This window comes from Elephantulus edwardii, unplaced genomic scaffold (genome assembly GCF_000299155.1).
Source record: "Elephantulus edwardii isolate Elephantulus edwardi_28Jun2011 unplaced genomic scaffold, EleEdw1.0 scaffold00103, whole genome shotgun sequence".
NCBI classification, from domain to species: domain Eukaryota; kingdom Metazoa; phylum Chordata; class Mammalia; order Macroscelidea; family Macroscelididae; genus Elephantulus; species Elephantulus edwardii.
This window is the reverse complement of record NW_006399853.1, coordinates 6,726,201-6,744,571: the sequence shown is the minus strand read 5'-3', so window position 1 is coordinate 6,744,571 and position 18,371 is coordinate 6,726,201. Positions and strand designations below refer to the sequence as shown.

At 36.9% G+C, this 18,371-nt stretch overlaps 1 protein-coding gene across 1 annotated transcript in view; it reads right to left on the bottom strand.

The window, feature by feature from the left end:
• The window catches only part of DCC (deleted in colorectal carcinoma), a 1,276,184-nt gene that overhangs the window by 212,771 nt on the left and 1,045,042 nt on the right, over positions 1-18,371 (bottom strand). The window contains exon 14 of the mRNA XM_006891717.1: positions 17,650-17,760. Within this exon, the coding sequence (XP_006891779.1) occupies positions 17,650-17,760 (111 nt within the window). The remainder of the gene's footprint in view (positions 1-17,649; positions 17,761-18,371) is intronic.

Genomic DNA, 18,371 nt, shown 5'->3' with positions numbered 1-18,371 from the left:
GAATGAATGGAATTCCAAAATCTCTGTAGATGTTCACTGAAATGAAAAATAAATAAATTAAAATTTAAAAAAAGGTTAGCTTCAATAATGAAGAGTTTTGGAGGTTTTTAGTATGACAGAGTAGAACTATTCCATATGGTTTCTAAACCTGTAAGTCTTTATAAAAGCCAACTTCCAGATCTTTCTCTTGTAGAGTGGCTGCTTCATGACCTTTCCAGGTAACAGCAGGGTGCTTTAATCATTACACCATGAGGTCTTCTCATATTAGACCAAAATCATGCATGATATAAGGTGTTATCACAAAAATACTGTGTCTGGATTCATAAAGCAGAACATCCCAGTCATATCTCTCCACTCACTTCTTAATGCAAAAACAAATGGCAATTTTCCTTTTATGTGACCTGAATGAGTTTTCTCTAGCACAGATGACCTTATGGGCTATGAAAGTGGTTATTACCAGAATGAACTATAAAATATCGATTTAGAAAATTTGCTATGACAGCGCAGAGCACTCATGTTTAGGAGCTGACATTGAAGTTGGCTGAGCTGATCTGAAATACGTGAAGGTTTTACAAGTTATCTCTGGGACAGTGACTACACACATAAAGAATACAAGCATTTATGATAATTATTGAAATAATTTAAAACCAAAGGACATATTTTTATAGAAATGTTCAAATTAATGAGGCCAAAATGGCTACTAGAATTTGCATTATCAAGACAAATAGGTCACCTGTTATTACTGATTATATTGTGGAAATACAGATTGTATCTGGGTCTTATTTGGTTCTAAAAACGGCAGATCATTTATATGAAAGATGATGATACGTTCACACTAATGAATACAAACAGATGTGTCTTGGAGAATGTACAACCTGAGTACTCCTGGAGGCAAAGATGATAAAGCTTTGTCTCCCGTGCTTTGGGTATATTCCTAGGAAAGGCCAATCCTTGGAGAGGGACACCATGCTATGCTTAGCAAGGTGGAGAGTCAGTGAAAGAGAAGAAAGCGCTCAACCAGGTGAGTTGTTAACACTGTGAGGGCAGCAAGGGGCTTGTGTGTCTGAGTGAGGACAGCACAGGACAGGACAGGGTTCAGATCTGTAGTTCTTAGGGTTGCTATAGGTATTGCTGGACTTGATGCCACCTAACAACAACTAATGGATGATGTGTAAAAACAGTATACTAAAAAATTATTAGATTGCTCTCTGTGACATTTCAACAATTACTAAACATCTTTTTTCTTTAAGAATTTTAATGAAAGTTTAAAGAGACTTAGGGTTTCCATTCATTCATTGTTGCATTTTTTCTCTCTGCCCACCCCCTCCCGCATTCACTCTTCTCCTTGAAAAGTAAAAGAAAAACTATTTCATTGTTATGCAATCCCTCCCCCCAAGTCCACTCCACTGTGTAGTCTTCATTCTGGAGTATTGTCATGACAATAATTCTCTCCCTCATCTGTTTCAATGCAGTATATATCATTCCTCTCCTCCTTCTCTGTCTTTCTTCAACCCTGATGTCAGTCCATTTTACAAGAGTGGCCCTTTGCATTATTTGTCCTTTTGTGACTGAGATATTCAACTTAGCATAATGTCCTCCAGGGTCACCCATTTTGTATAATATTTAATAAGTGCCTTGTTTTTCAATGCTGCATAGCATTCCATTGTGTGAATATACCACAGCTTCTACTTGTTGATGGGCAATTGGGTTGTGTCCAACTCTTTGCTATTGTGAACAAAGCCGCAATAAACATGGGTGTGCATGTATCTGCTTGGGTGGCAGTTATGGTTTCTTTAGGGTAAATTCCCAGTAGTGGAGTTACTGGGTCAAATGGTACTTCTATTTGCAACTTTTTGAGAAAGCGTCATACAAGTTTCCAGAGTGGTTGCATCATTTTACACTCCCACTAACAGTGAATAAGGGTTCCAGTTTCTCTACAACCTCACCAGTATTTGATGTTTGCTGCTCTGTTAAATTTTGTTATTCTTACTGGGGTGAGATGATATCTCATAGTGGTTTGAGATGATATCTCTTGGTTGTTCGGATTTGCATCTCTCTTTGAGCTAGGGATTTTGAACATTTCTTCATGTGTTTGTTGGTCATCTGAATGTCTTCTTTGGTGAAGTGTGCCCATTTTTCAGTTGGATTATTTACCTTTATCTTGTCGTGGTAGCAAAAAAATCTTAGACGAGAGACTGTATCATATTTTTGCCTCTGTGAGTTTGAATTGCTGGCCTTTCAGTCAGCAGGCCAACGTTTAATAGACTATTGCTTTGCTCATAGCCTCTAAAGTCTTCCCATATCACATAATAAAGTCAGGTCCCTTAAAAAGTCATATACTGTTTGAATTCTTATCCCAGAAAAAAAATAGCAAAGTAAATAATACAGAACACAAAAGTTTGGTAAAGATGTGGAGAGACTGGAGCACCTATATGTTGCTGATGGAAATGTAAAACGGTATAAGTACTATGCAAAGCGTTTGATGCTTCTTTAGAAATATCATTTTATCTAGCTCTCCTACCACGAGGAAATAAGAGCTGTCACAAGAAGAGATATATGCACACAGAGATATCATGTACATTGTAGCAATACTTACAAAAGCAAAAAGATGGAAAACCTCAAGTCCATAAATGGACAAAGTCCATCAACACAATGGAGTACTATGTAACTATGTACTATGTACTATGTAACTAAATAGTTAATTAAATTTTGCAGAATATGAATCTATTTAGAGAAAATTATGCTAGGGAAAATAAGTTACTTACTGTCTAAAGAGAAGAAAACTGCCCATGGAGGTACAGGTCATGAGCATCTCTCTGACAGAGCTAGAGGGAGTGAGAATAGCACAACCCTTTACTGCCCCAAAGTAGAAAGCAGATAGAGATCTATAGGCCAGCCTCATGGTGCATCTAGAGCCATGTAACCACCAAGAGGTTTATTTGCTGCTTACTTACAGACTCACAGTTGTGGTACCAACAACGAGGTTTATTAAAGAAGGAAACTGGAGAGTAGATGAGGCAAAGAAACATCAAACCAAACCAACCAAGTCAAGTCTTAGCCTAAGTTCCAAGCCAAAATTTCTCGATTTGTCTAGGATCTGGTTTCAGTTCCTCCAGCCAGGTTTGCCTCCAAGTAAACAAGCATCCATCAAGTTATAAGTCAGCTTCTTTTTCAAGCATCTGACGAGACCAGCACACACCTTTAACTATGGCCTTTAAGTACAGAGCTTCTCTGCTTACATCTTGCCTCAGCTTCTCCACAGCAATGCCACAGTCTGCAACACCATCACCAAGGTCTCACCAACAGGGTGTGCTTAAGCCTTGCCACCACAAGTGTTGCTCCCCTAAAGTCTTGCCACTCAATGTGGGAAGTACTCTTTCTTTTATTCTACTCCCACAGATGTTTTGTGGTTTGTGATAGCTTGCTCATTTGTAAGACCATGTTTCTGCAGTCAAGGTACCTGGAGACTAAAGAAGGCTAACTAATGGCTAAAAAAGGCCTATTTTAGGCTAATACCATAATCACAAAATGATCATTATGATATATGACCATTATTATTAAAATCTAAATGCTTTACATAAAGAATTTTGTACAGTGGCCAGGAATGGGAAGAGGGAGGGGAATAAGTTGGATGAAAAGAAAAGCAATATATAGCATATTTATCAGGATCTGTAATAATTATATTACTTCAGTATAATGAATGCCATAAAATTTGTAGCAAAGATTGAATAAAATTATAATTACTTTATTATTAAGCAAAAATGGCTGGAAAAGTCTTATACTGCTAAATTAAAAATATTTATTATATTACTGGGGGAAAAAAGAAGACGTACATCTCTGTTTGTGTTTTACCTCTCTTGTTCTCACATTTCCCACCATTTCCCCTTTTAGTCTTCTCACCAGAGCTTTTTTACACCACAAGGGTCATATATCAAATATGCTCTGGCTCCAGGAACCTGGCACTGGATGTCCCCTCTGCCCCCAAAACTCTCCCCAGGTATGGCATCTTCCCTTATATTTTTTAGGTGGTTTTTTTTTCCTTTTTTCTTTTTTTTTTAAAAAAAATTAATTACCACTAAGCAGGAGTGGCATACACTTCCTAAATGACTTGCCTCCAGAAATCCATGAACTTTGATAAATATTGATAGTTGTAGGGAGGCTTCAGACCTTTTGTTCATAGGGTCTTGATAAGTTGTGCTTGACTCAAAGGTAATCAAGAACAAACAATGTCTCATCTGTTCACTATCATACTTAAAATGGCAATTTTTTTCCTTTGTCAATTTTTATCTCCACCTTTATACAGTAAAAGATATGAAAACTCTAATTTTTGAAACTACAGCTGTAACTGAAATCAGGAAATCTGTCAGAGAAGAAAAACACGAATAATCATAGAGGAACATTAAAACCAAGCACAGGCAAAATTTGTGAGACACAAAAAAATCAAGGTCATCCTGTCAAATTCAATTTCTCTCATCTTTCAGTAGGAACTTCTGGTAAAAAGTTCCATTGTCAACTCAAAGGTAGGCAGATTGAACCTATCAGTAGCTGTGTAGGAAAAGGATGGGCAATCTCTTCCCTTGTAATATATACCCTCTGAAAACTTTTTTGGAGGATCAACTACGACTCATTATACTTTTTTTGTTAACTTATATTGTTTATTATCTCTTGTTACTGCATTATATGTTGGGTTACTAACTGGAAGCTAGGCAGTCCAAATCCATCAATCACTTCATGGGAGAGAGATGAGGAAGCCTTCCATCATTAAGAATTACAGACTTGAAACAATAACAGTGGGTTGAGTTTGACTGTTTATTGCATTCCCTATTTAACTAAAATATTTCATTCTTCCTTGTCTTATCGCTGTCCTTAAATACTTGAACTCTACATAATGAACAGTATCTACCAGAAAGTCCTCCAAATTATACATTGTTATACATCATCAAGTACCTAGTGATTCCATGGACAAAACAATATGTTGCTATAAATCTTCAAGTACCATGGATCCCATGCCCAATTCTGTGTCATCCTCACCAGCTCTGGTCTCTTTAAACCCCTTTGTTGCAATCACCGAGTCAATACATCTCAGTGAGAGAGTTGCCTTTTTTCTCTGATTCTCTACTTTTTCAAGCATGATGACTTCCTCTAGGCACAAGCTTCTCTTGGTGATATGGTAAAAATATGTGAGAGGATGGCCTTTGAATTGTATTATGTTTTTCTTTAGAACTACTTTATGTAAGATGTCTTATCAAAGAATACACATATTATTCTGTTTATACATGTTCTATTTTATTATAAAGTGTATGGCTTTCTACAAATCCATTTACCTATGTCTTGTTATATTTGTTACTAGATTACATTTAAGTTGGATTTTGTGTGTGTGTTTAAACTAATATTTGTAATATAAAGGGGAAAATTATCTTTTTGTATATGTGTTTTGAAACTTAGTACAATATTAACATATTAAATTTTCTTATTTGTTCTAAGAGGTTTTTGGTGTAATTTCTTGGAATTTCCAAATACTTTACGCAATCAGACCATCTGTAAAAGTAATATTTCCCCTTATGTAAGCTACTGCTTAATTAGTTTATTTTTCTTTTTCTTAATAAAATCTCTACGCTATTTTGCATAACAAAAATGGTTGAAGCGCCACCAGTTTATTCTGTTCTTATAAACTCTGTGAGTATTTTGTAGTTTAGCAAACTGTGTGCTTTATTTTTTTTATGAAAATGATAAAATTGTAAAAAGTTTCTTTTAATTTCCATATTAATAGTTCCTTTAAAAGATCCATAGTGGCTGTGTATTTCACAGTTTCTTATACCTATTGATAAAATTATGTTATACCCTTTAATGTGTACCTTAGCTAGGTAGGAGGCTTTGCTATATATTTATTTTAAATCCTGTTTTTATATCACAGGGGAGATCCTCATTCCTTTAATGTAGACAAAATTTGACCAAGTAGAGGCTTCATGAGAAGTACAGACAGGTATAGATATTTAATGCTATTCCAAACAGAACTTTAGCCAAAGCCTGGGATGTAGTTAATCAGAAATAACAACAGCAAGCATCTACTGAGTGCTTATTATTTGTCAGACACTCTGTTACAATTTATACAGTTCTTTGTCACAAAAGTCTCCAAGATGAGTAATGCTGTGTATTCTCTAGGTAACAGAAACTGTGAGGTGTTGTTGGGCTGTTAAATCCAAATGTGATGACTCTCTATCTGTTCAAATCCATTACCTACTCTGTGAGAGAAAAAGGTGAGTCATTTTCTTTCACTCTAAACACTCACTGGAGAATCAACTAAGAGTTGGTTCCAACTCCATGTGACTGACTTTGACTTTGAACCGTGATATTCAAGAAAACTCAAAGCCTAACAAAGTTACTTGCCTAAGGTTTGACAGGGAATTGATAATGCTGTGTCTCAGAACCCATTAACTACATTATATTTAGAAAGTAGGGAGCTCTGGTGGTCTAGTGAGTGGGGAGCTGCTCTGATAACCCAGAAGAGTATGGTTCGAGTCCACCAGCTAACTTGTAGCAGAAGAACTGGGTTATCTTCTCCCACATGATTTACAGCTTCTGAAAACCTGATGGAGGTTGGTTCTTACTCAATAACAGTGTGTTGAGTTGATTTAGAGTTAAGCAAATTATGAGGGATCAAATTATAGTAAATATGGAAATGAGAGGTACATACTAATGACATTCTCGAGTTCAATAAGCCCAGCATTTTCAATAATTCAGAGTAAGAAAAGGGCATTTAGTTTGGTGAAGTTATTTAAGGTGCTTCAAAACTAGATAGAATATGTAGGCATGGGTGGGATAATAGTTTGTACCAAGACCTGTAAAAAAGATTTTCTGCAACAGGAGAAATTTGAATGTTATAATTATACTAGGTAAAATAATGATTTAAAAAATTACTATAAAGTTGAGGAGCTCTGATCATTTAGCTTATACCATGTTGTACTGCTGAGGAAAAATGTCACAAGTCTCTGTCAGTTTGAATCTACCAATGAGTGCAGAAGAGAAAGATGGGCTGTCCCCTTTCACTAATATTTACAGCCTCAGGAATTCAGAAGAGGGGCGTTGTGAGTGAGAACTGACGAGATGGCAGTAAGTTCAAATGTATATTTAGGGGTTTTGGTAGCAAAATACACCATATATTGGGCTGTGAATCTAAAGGTGGACAATTCTTATCCATTAGCCATTCAGTAACAGTGAAATGAAGCAACCTTCTAGCCTAAAGACTAACAGCTTCATAAACTCAGTAAAGCGTCACCATGAGTAAGAACTGACTTGATGGTAGTGAGTTTGGTTTTTGTTTTATAGCTCACGATTATGGCATCCAGGCCATGGTCTTTGCAATTACTTTCTAGGCACCAGAAATCTGGACAATGACTAGGGATGATAGAAGGAGAATTTATGCCTTTGAGGTATGGTGCTAGAAAAGAGTATTAAATATACCATGGACGGCTAGGAGAACAAACAGGTTCATCCTGGAGAGGGTGAGACCAGGCTTCTCCTTGGAGGCAAGGATTCTGGGGCTTCGTCTGACATACTTTGGACATGTTGCAAGGCAGGACCAATCCTTGGAGAGGGACATCATGCTTGGAAGGGTAGAGGGACAGTGCAGGAAAGGAAGACCCTCGATGAGATGGATTGATTTAGTGACTGTGGTAATGGGGCAGGTGTGTCAGAGACAGTGAGATTGGCACAGGACATGGCAAGGTTTAGGGCTGTTGTACATAGGGTCACTATGAGTCGCAGGTGACTGAGGGCACATAACAACAACAATTATATATGCAAATGAAATGGTAGGTAGGACTTTAGTGCATAAATTGACACAATAGTATGTTATAAAAAGTATATGTTTTTGTTCTCATTTTTTCTGTAACAATTTATGTATTTCTGTAAATAAATCCATTTATCATTTCATAATATGTCTCTGCTTTTGAAGATGTTCTTAGCATTAAAATATTATCAAGTAAAAACCAGAACATGTGATTTTTTTTATTAGGAAGGCTTTTTCCTATATATCTGCTTTTCTGCTTTTTGGTATCTTAACGGAGAGTTTAAAATTCATTTTAACAACCTATCCTTTAGTTGATGGTCTAGTAAGGAATTGTGCTGGCAACCCAAAGGTATGCAGTTCAAATTCACCAGATGCTCCAGAGGAGAAAGATGGGCGATCTTCTTCCTTACAATTAACTGCCTGTGAAAGCCTGCTGAGGGGTGAGCTATGGGTCAGTTCCAACCCTATGGTCCACAAGAGCAACAATAATCCTCAAGTAAGATTGGTCCATTCATATTTACTATAATTGACGGAGTTCTGGCAGCTTGTTGGTAAGGAGTTGCACTGTAGAGTCACAGACACGAGATTCTTACCCACTAGCTGCTCCATGGGAGAGAGATGGGCAACTAAATAACAGCCACTGAAAACACGCGAAGGGGTCAGCTATGATTGGGCTCTGACTCCACAACATACAACATTTTCTGTCCTTAGTAGATTAGACATAATTTCTAATATTTTTTCAGGTACTTCCTATTTCTTTTCTCTATTTCCAATAAAAAGTACTTTATTTTCTTTGAGACTTTGGACAAAATAGAGATTTGTTTTCTCATTTATTTTTGTCTTCATTACTTGATGAATTATACTTATTATGTATTTCTGATGATTACATCAGTTTTATAATAATGAATAACTTTAGTGCTAAAGTTAAGCAAGATATCTATTTTCAAAAGAATAATATATAAGCATCAGAACTGTATAGCCTACATTACCTTCTCTTCCAATAAATCATTCTATATTATATTGTGTTTGAATTTCAATTGATAGATAGATGATAGCTAAATAGATATAGATAGATGGATGGATAGATAGATAGATAGATAGATAGATGGTTGATAGATAGTCGATAGATAGATAGATAGATAGATAGATAGATAGATAGATGATAGATAGATTCAAAGGCCTTGCAGAATCATGCTGCTAACCCAAATTTCTCTGAATGTTTTAATCCCCTGATAGGTGCGAGAGAGAAAGACTGGCAATCTCCTGTGTGATTTACAACCTCAGACACTGAATAGAGGGCCAGCTATAAGGTGATTCTGATTTAATAACAATAAGGTTCTTTTAGTTTGTGGCTCTATTTTCATTCCTTGACTCTATATCTGTTACTCTAGTCTCTGCTTCCATCGTTAAATTTCTTCCCACTCTGACTTTCTGCCTCACTCTTAAAAATACCCTTGTAAGTAAATTTGATTTACTGGCAAAATTCAGGACAATCTTCTCAAGTAACGGTTTCTAACTTAATCACATCTGCAGTAAGTCTTTTTGGCCATGTAAATAAAGATATTCACAGATCCCAGGGATTAATTTCAGTGTATTTTGGGAATGGTACTTGGTCATATACCTATTTTTTCCTTTCCTTACAATTTTTCCTTCCTTATGTCCTTCCTTTCTTTGCATTTGTCCTTCAACTTCCAATTAGTTAAAAATGTTCTCAGTTCTCAGTGTTCTGTCCAGAGATTTCTCATATTTGAAACCGTTTTGGATGAATGTGACAATTTGAATATGCTGTGTAGCCTCATCCATCTGCTTAGATTTATATCATTCTTCTAAAAATAAGTGTTAATGTGTTCCTTCTCAATTCCATGTTATCAGCTAATATCATCATGCAGGTTCAAACCATAGGTGTGTCTTCATGGTTCACTTCTCTAATGAAATGGATTTGCAGTGAGAATTTCTTCTCACCATTATCCAATCAGGCTAATACAGCTAATTAAATTTTTCTCGGGGGCAGGAAATTAGAGCCAGCTCTCAAACACACAGATTTTGCCGCATCATTGCTACATTTTCACAAGTCTCTAGTTTCTATCTGTTCACTTTTAAAAAAGCAATAATACAGATTCTCAAGCAGAGTTTTCTGGAGGATACTTTGCTGAACTATATCACAAATTTTCTCATATTATTAGGCATAATATTGACATAAGTGCCTTGGGAATTCTAACAATCTTTCTTTTAGCTGAAAATTCAAGGCATAAAATTGATATTTTAAAACTTTCCAGCTGTAAGTAACAGCAGATAATTTTTCAAGGGAACTTTGAACACACAGTGAAGTTTAGTTTTCTAATTATTATAATAAAATATCCTAATTAAGAGGGCAATGAATAAGGATTTAGAGTGTTTGTCCAATTGATCTTCACCTTCACTTTGTTTAATCCAGTAAGAGAAGGCAAGAGAAACTACAGACATGGCAGAAAGAGAGATGATTATAGATAACAGTTTTCAACTTGGCTCAAAGACAGCACTGCAACAACTAGACCACTCCCCTGGGTTTCACTGGGAGCCTGTAGTAGAATGGAGGAAAGTTGTATAACACAATACAACATAGAGCAGAGTGTTATGGCTACATTTTCTAATGCAGCTTATTCAACTCTATCAAAGAATGTCTTCAATTTCATGTGATTTTCAAAATGATTGCTACCTTCTTATTCCTAAATGAAGATAAATCAAAGAAATTCTATGTTTGTAATATTCAAGACTTGGTGTTTTCCATCTCTGGCTATGAAACTTTTGGCAGAATGATTCGTTACTTACTTTATGCCTTAAACATGTTTGTGAATAAGTTAAAATTAGATGGAATTGAAATCATGTGTTTCTTATTGCTGTGTGCTATCGAGTTGAACACAATTCTTAGTTGACCCTCCAGTGGGCTTTCCAAGGAAGTAAACTGCCTGGGAGGAGATTCTCTTTCTACCATGGACAAGCTGGTGGATTCAAACCTTCTGCCTTTTGGTTGGCAGTGAAACTTCAACATATTTGTTGCTGTGGACCATAGAGTCAGAGCTGACCCCTAGCTGACCCTCCAGCAGGTTTTCAGAGGCAGTTAATACATGGGAGAAGATTGTTCATCCTTCTCCCTTGGAGTAGGTGATGGCCTCCTACTGCATGGCTTTGGGATTGCAGTGAAGCTTCTTGCCACTACTCCATGAAAACTCCCTTTAACTTATATAATAAGATACAATTATAGAAACCTGTGAAGCCAGTAGGCACAGTTACATTTTCACTTGCTGAAGCACTTTCTGGAGTCAGTGGTGACTATCATTGAGCTAGTCTGGCAGCTCCAAACATTTATTTCTAGGAAACTCTCTTGTCTGTTAGATTGTTATACCATGATGGTTGTGTGTTGATGCCCCCAGTATTTCAAATATGAGCAATCATCTATGATGAATAAGTTTCAATGGAGCCTAGAATAATACAGACTAAAAGTGCTAATTTCATTTTAAAATAATTGCACTAAACCTCAAAGATGGAAAAAAAGAAGAAGAAGAATTCTACATGTGGATCACATTGTTAAACCAAGAAAATGTTAAATAAACACATTCATTAAGGCCTTGATCATGGCAATTTATTAAGGCCCTTATCATACTTAGACTATATAAATGTCAAAAATAATGTTTCAATAGGTAGATTTTTCTTTTCTTATTTTTTTAAAAAACAACACATGAAGTTGTGATTTTTTATTTTGGTTCCACTTAGATGATGACTCATCCAGAGTCAAGAGAAAAAGTATGTAAGTCAAGTGAAGAGTCCTATTCATTGTGGATATTTTACGGGACCTTTAGACCCTCTGCTCCATTTATTTTCACGCCTTCCAGGAAGAGATATAGCCCTTTAGGTTTGGGTAAATGATATGACCTCATTTCTTAGAATCATTTGCCCTGAATCACTGTCTTCTATTGCCACAAAGTCAGTTTGAGGGCTTTACGAAGTCTTTGCTGTGATAACTTGTACTGGCCGTCAACCCACCCTATCTGATCCTGAGTTCCAGGTCTGGAGTTATCAGTTGGGTGTTGATCAAGTCAATTAAACTTTCAAAAACTAAGCCAACTGTTCTTTCAGAAAAGGCTAACAAGACATACTCAGTATGGATAAATGAAAAAAAAAAATAACATTTTTTATACTTTAAAACTAATTTCTTAACTGCAATGGAGAAACAGCATTTTCACAGCTTATCTTAACCATTACTTTTATTGATAGATAAGAAAGGTCACATCTATATATGGAAACACCATTTCTTTTGCTGTCACTCAACCACTAATTTTTCTCTAGTCTCTAAATGCTTGTTCTTGTTGGCCATTCTGTGTGGAGAGGTCTTGTCTGACTTACACACAACCAGCTTCACTGAGTTGGTTTATTTTTATTTTTATTAATTTTAATGAACATTTACAGAGATTTTGGATTTCCATTCATTCATTGTTGTACTCTCCTCCCTGCCCCCACCCCCACCGGCCCCAGTTTGCTCTGCTCTTTGAAAAGTAAAATTCCTTCATTGGTATAAGTCTCCATTTATATCTTCCCTGACCTTGGCTCAGAGCTGTTGTACTTAGGGTCACTATGAGTTACAGACAACTTGCCATGACACAACAGCAACAACAAGTCTACCTACCATGGATTTGGGCTCCCCCCTTGGCAGCACATTCATGACCATCAATCTTTATCTCAATGAAATATATACTTCTTGAGAGAAGATACTTTAATGATTCATTTAACCTCAATACCTGAACAATGTCTCATGTATGCAGATCTTCAACAAGACATAGGTGTTGAATGAATAAATACATGTTGCCTAAGTTATTAGTGAAAGACATGAGATTTTCCAAGTGTGATATTCTGCTACGTCCAGCAAATTCTCTATGCTATAACCAAAAGCAAATTAAATAACACCTCTACCCTCAGATCATTGCTAATGTATAATCTAGGACTGGTAAAACAGAGTTGATTCATGAATACCTAACTACTTCTAATATAGTATTGGCACTTTAATCAGAACAATAATTTAAAAATACAAACATAATTAAGTTGTTACGGGGAAAAAGTCTTTTTGATGAGTTGCTTGGGATATTCTTGGTCTACCTTTATTTAGAAGTTGCCTTCACCGTCTTCTGTCTTTGTCCTACCAATACTACAGTCTGTCTAACTTTCAAATAACCATTTACCTGTCCTTTCCCTGTTACCCATCAATCTCCTCTTTGGCACAATCAATTTCATGATCTGTTTTAGGGTGTTGTTGCTATGTGCTGTCGAGTCATTTCCGACTCATAGCGACCCTGTGCACAACAGCCATAAACCTTGCTCTATCCTGCGCCAACCGCACCGCCTCTGACACACCCATCCCGATTACCCCAGTCACTGAATCAATCCATCTCATACAGGGTCTTCCCCTCCTGCACTGTCCCTCCACCCTCCCAAGCATGATGTCCCTCTCCAAGGACCTGTCCCAAGTATGTCAGACGAAGCCCCAGAATCCTTGCCTCCAAGGAGTAGCTTGGTTTAATCCTCTCCAAGATGAATCTGTTTGTTTTCCTGGCAGTCCATGGTACATTCAGTACCCTTCTCCAGCACCACAGCTCAAAAGCATCCACTCTCCTTCTGTCCTCCCTAGTCATTGTCCAACTCTCTGATGCATAACAAGCGATTGCAAAGACCATGGCCTGTATCAGGCGCACCTTAGTCTCCAGAGAGACACTGTTGCTCCTGAGTACCTTTGAGAGGTCCCTAACAGCAGACTTTCCCATCACGATATGCTTTTTGATTTCCTGACTGCTGGTGCCAAGAGTGTTGACTGTGGAGCCTAGCAAACTGAAGCTGTGAACACTCTCAATCTCTTCGTCATCCATCCTGACGCTGCCAATTGGTCCAGTGGCGAGAATCTTTGTCTTCTTGACATTGAGCCTTAGTCCATACTGAAGGCTGCAGTCCTTGACCCTTCGCAGCAAGTGCATGAGGTCCTCCTCAGTTTCAGCAAGCAGGGTTGTGTCATCTGCATAACGGAGATTGTTAATAGATCTTCCACCAATCCTGATGCCACAATTCTTCTCATAGAGCCCAGCTTCTCGGGTAATCTGCTCTGCATACATGTTGAAAAGATATGGAGACAGGATGCATCCCTGGCGTACACCCTTCCCAATTTTGAACCATGCAGTGTTACCCTGCTCTGTTCTGACGACTGCCTCTTGGTCCACGTATAGGTTTCGCATTAGCACAATTAACTGTTCTGGGATTCCCATTCTTCTCAGAGTCAGCCACAGTTTTTTATGATCCACACAGTCAAATGCCTTTGAATAATCAATGAAACACAGATAGACATTCTTCTGGTATTCCCTGCTTTCAGCCAAGATCCATCTAACATCAGCAACAATATCCCTAGTACCATGACCCCTTCTAAACCCAGCCTGGACTTCCGGCAGTTCTCTGCTGATGTGCTGTTCTAATCGTTTTTGGATGATCTTCAGTAGAATCTTGCTTGCATGTGAAATCAATGACACTGTTCTGTAGTTTCCACACTCAGTTGGGTCACCTTTCTTTGGAATGGGAACAAATATAGATCTCTTCCAGTCAGTTGGCCAAGTGGTTGTTCTCCAGATTTCTTGGCACAACTTGGTGAGCACATCCAGGGCAACATCTGTTATCTGAAATACTTCAATTGGCATACTATCTATTCCTGGGGCCTTATTTTTTGCTATTTCCTTCAAAGCAGCTTGAACTTCTTCCTTCATCACCATAGGCTCTTGCTCATATGTTATTTCTTTAAATTCCTCTGTATCTGCCAATTCCTTTCTATATAATGACTCCGTATATTCCTTCCATCTTCTTTTAATACTTCCTGGATCATTTAATATTCTGCCCAAAGTATCCTTGATTACAGCAACTGTAGGTTTGAATCTGTTCTTCAGTTCCTTGAGCTTAAGAAATGCTGAGTGAGTTCGGCCCTTTTGATTTTCTGACTCTAGCTCCTCGCACATTTCATTGTAGTATTTTGCTTTGTCATTTTGAGCAGCCTTTTGGAATCTTCTGTTCAGCTCGTTTCAAATCTAAGTTTAAATGCAAATCCTGTGTCTATTGGTCTATGTGGACAGCTTCAGTTTGCTTGGCTCTACAATCAATACTCTTAGTACCAGCAACCATGAAATTAAAGGATGGATGAATTGCATTGGGAAAGGTTGTCAGAGATCTCTACAAGGTACTGAGGAGAAACAATGTCAGTCTGGAAACTAACGTGCATCTGATACAGGCCATGGTCTTTGCAATTACTTGCTATGCATCAGAGAACTGTACAATGACTAGGGTTGATAGAAAGAGAGTTGATGCCTTTGAGCTGTGGTGTTGGAGAAGAGTGTTGAATATACCATGGACTGCTAGGATTACAAACAAATTCATCTGGAGAGGGTGAAGCCAGGCTGCTCCTTGGAGGCAAGGATTCTAAAGCTTCATCTGACATACTTTGGACATGTTGCAAGGAGGAATCAGTCCTTGGAGAGGGACGTCATACTTGGGAGGGTGGAGGGACAGAGCAGGAGAGAAAGACCCTCAATGAGATGGATTGATTTCAGTGACTAGGGTAATGAGGGTAAGTGTGTCAGAGACAGTAAGATTGGCAAGGGATAGAGTAAGGTTTAGGGCTGTTGTACATAGGGTCGCTATGAGTCACAGGCAACTTGACGGCACATAACAACAACAACAACAACATCTATGTTTTATTTTCCTATAAACTTACCTATCTGTATTTATATAAATCATATGCTGGACTTCACGGTTTTCATAATATTGTACAAGGTTTTTCTACAGCAATTAGACTTGCCCAGACTTTCAGCTGTAATATCTGTCTTTGCTGCACTTTAAAGGCCATGCGGTCATCTTGAAGGCTGTAGTCTTTGATCTTCTACAGCAAGTGTTTCAAGTCCTCCTCACTTTGAGCATATAGTGTCTGATGTATGGGGGCTTTAGGAAGTGTCAGAATTAGTGTACAGTTGCTTGGAAGTGATGATAATTATTATGGCAATAATGTTTGTTGATCATTTCATGGACAGCATCATTATTTTAGGAAAACAGGATCTATGACTGCTAACATAATAAATGGCTATGCTATTCTAGATATGAAGATGAGAAAGAGGGTGGAGGAGGAGAAAGACATATTCCAAAAAGAGTAAGGTAGGAAAGATGATAGAAAAACAAGAATAAGAGTTAAATGAAAACCAGAATTGAAAAGAATTGAAGGACAGAATTGAAAAGAAGGAGGGGAAGAAATGAGTGGAGAACATCTATTCCCTAGCAATTTGAATAATTCCTGACCTATTAAGAAACAAGCAACTTTCTTTATCAGTAAATTCATCTTGTAAAACCATTTCTCAGTATTATCTCTATTTTTAATTAACAAATACTCATCTTTTATTTGCCTGGGTTGTTTGTTTTTGGTGTTTGGGTTTTTTGTTGTTGTTGTTGTTCTTTTTGGGTTTTGTTTTTTGTTTGTTTGTTTGGTTTTTTTGTACAAATTTCATCTTCTTAGTTTAAGATAGGGAGCAGTGGTGGCCTAGTGGCAAGAGTACTGCGATCTCCAAGGCACATGGTTCTAAACCGCCAGCTGTTCTGCGGGAGGCGGAGGGGCTATCTACTCCCATGCTATTAACTGCTTCTGAAAACCCACCAGAGCAACAGCTTTGGGTCAGTTCCAACTTGATGGCACACAGCAACAATAACAACAACAGTTCAAGTTTATGGACTAGAACTTAATTCTCTTCTACATTTCTCTAATCCTCTATCATTTGTAACTCTTCTATATGTTTTATTGTTTCTATAATTTTCTTCTATGCCCTTTACTCATTCTTCTCAAATATTTTATTTGCATTTTTTTGTCAAAATATTTGTATTTTGAGAAAGGTTCTTCCTATGCTAATTTTAAAAATGCTGCTTATATTTAATGCATTCATGTGTGACTTTCATATTAATCTGAATATCTCACCCATGAACGTCTCAAGTCAACCAATAGTCAAGGCAATAAATTAGATTGCCCTTTACTTCAAAGAAATTGGTGTCAAGTATTAATAACCATATCATAAGAAAATAAAAAATACATATTGATATTTTATAAAAACAGTAAACCTCCTCCAAAATAAGTTATATAAGGCAATTATATTTCCTGATTTTTATCAGAAATTCTAGTAGTTTTCTAGATAAAATGTTTGAGATGCTTATTCAAAATAATTGAGGAAAAATATCTTATTTCACATTTTATTGTTAAAAAAACCATAGTAAAGTATATCGAGTATTGTAATACTAATCCTTTAAAGCAGTACAGATATATCTTGAAGATTTTATAAGTTTGGATCCAGATGACCCTAAATAAGGTGAATATTGCAATATACCAAGTCATATGATTTCCTTTCCCCCCTTTTTTGTTTCCCATTCCATATAAAAGTTGTTTCTAGTATATTGTAGACTATTAAGTGTGTTCTGTTGTTGTATGAACAAAAGGCCTGAAGCCTTTCTATAACTATCAACATTTATCAAAGTTCATAGGGCTTTCAGAAGTTTGAAGTATTGTGAGAATTATTGAAAATGTGGCAGAGAGACATGAAGTGAGCACACAATGTTGGCAAAATAGTGTCAATGTACTTACTTGCCATAACGATGCCAAAAACTTTAAGTCTGCAAAAATAATGCAATATTTGCAAAGTCCATTGAGGCAATAGGATGCTTTTTGGAGCAATAGATGCCCTGATACTAGGGCTCATAGACTTTCTAAGGCCTGTTGGTGAAAAAGTAACAAAGGCCATAGACAGTAACTGTGACCGGGACTTGGTCTTACTCACCATCAAGGTCATTCTCGGGGGTCTCGGCTGTATACCAGTTGGAAGGTGGTCCAGTGCCGTTGACTGTCATAGCTGACACTTGGAAACTGTACTGACTTCCTTTCTCTAATCCTATGAAAGAATTTTCCAGAAAGTAGAAAGTTAAAGTTATTATAAAATGAGCATTTTTAGTCACTTTAAAAAATTTTGGTGAAATTTTGACAACAGTAGATATTTTTATGTTGTTTTGTGGTATCATAGTAATTATTAATATTTTGGGTGAAAGGGCAGTGATATTACAGTAAGAAACCAAATTATTTTCATATATTCTTTTTTCCCCTTCACTTACAAAAAATATGAATCCTTAAAAATAGCCCCAGGATGGATGCAGAATATAAAATATGAATGATGAAGAAATAATAAAAAATAGCAAGGACCATTTTTCCTCACAGTCCAGAAGAGCCCTGCCTATAAATCAAGACTAGTCAATCTGAAAATTTATGTCTCCATCATTCATTCAAGGTCAGTGATTATGTTTTCTGTGGGCCAAGAAAGAAGAAGTCAAATCTACTGCACTTGAGCAGAATATACCAGGGCTTTGTCTCTCAAACCATCATAAAGCATATTTTATTTTGTATTAGCTTCTATACTAGAGCATAAAGGAAACAAAATTATTTTTGATAATGTAGGAATATAATTTTGCACCTAATGATGACTTTACAATTTATTTAAGATGGCACAGT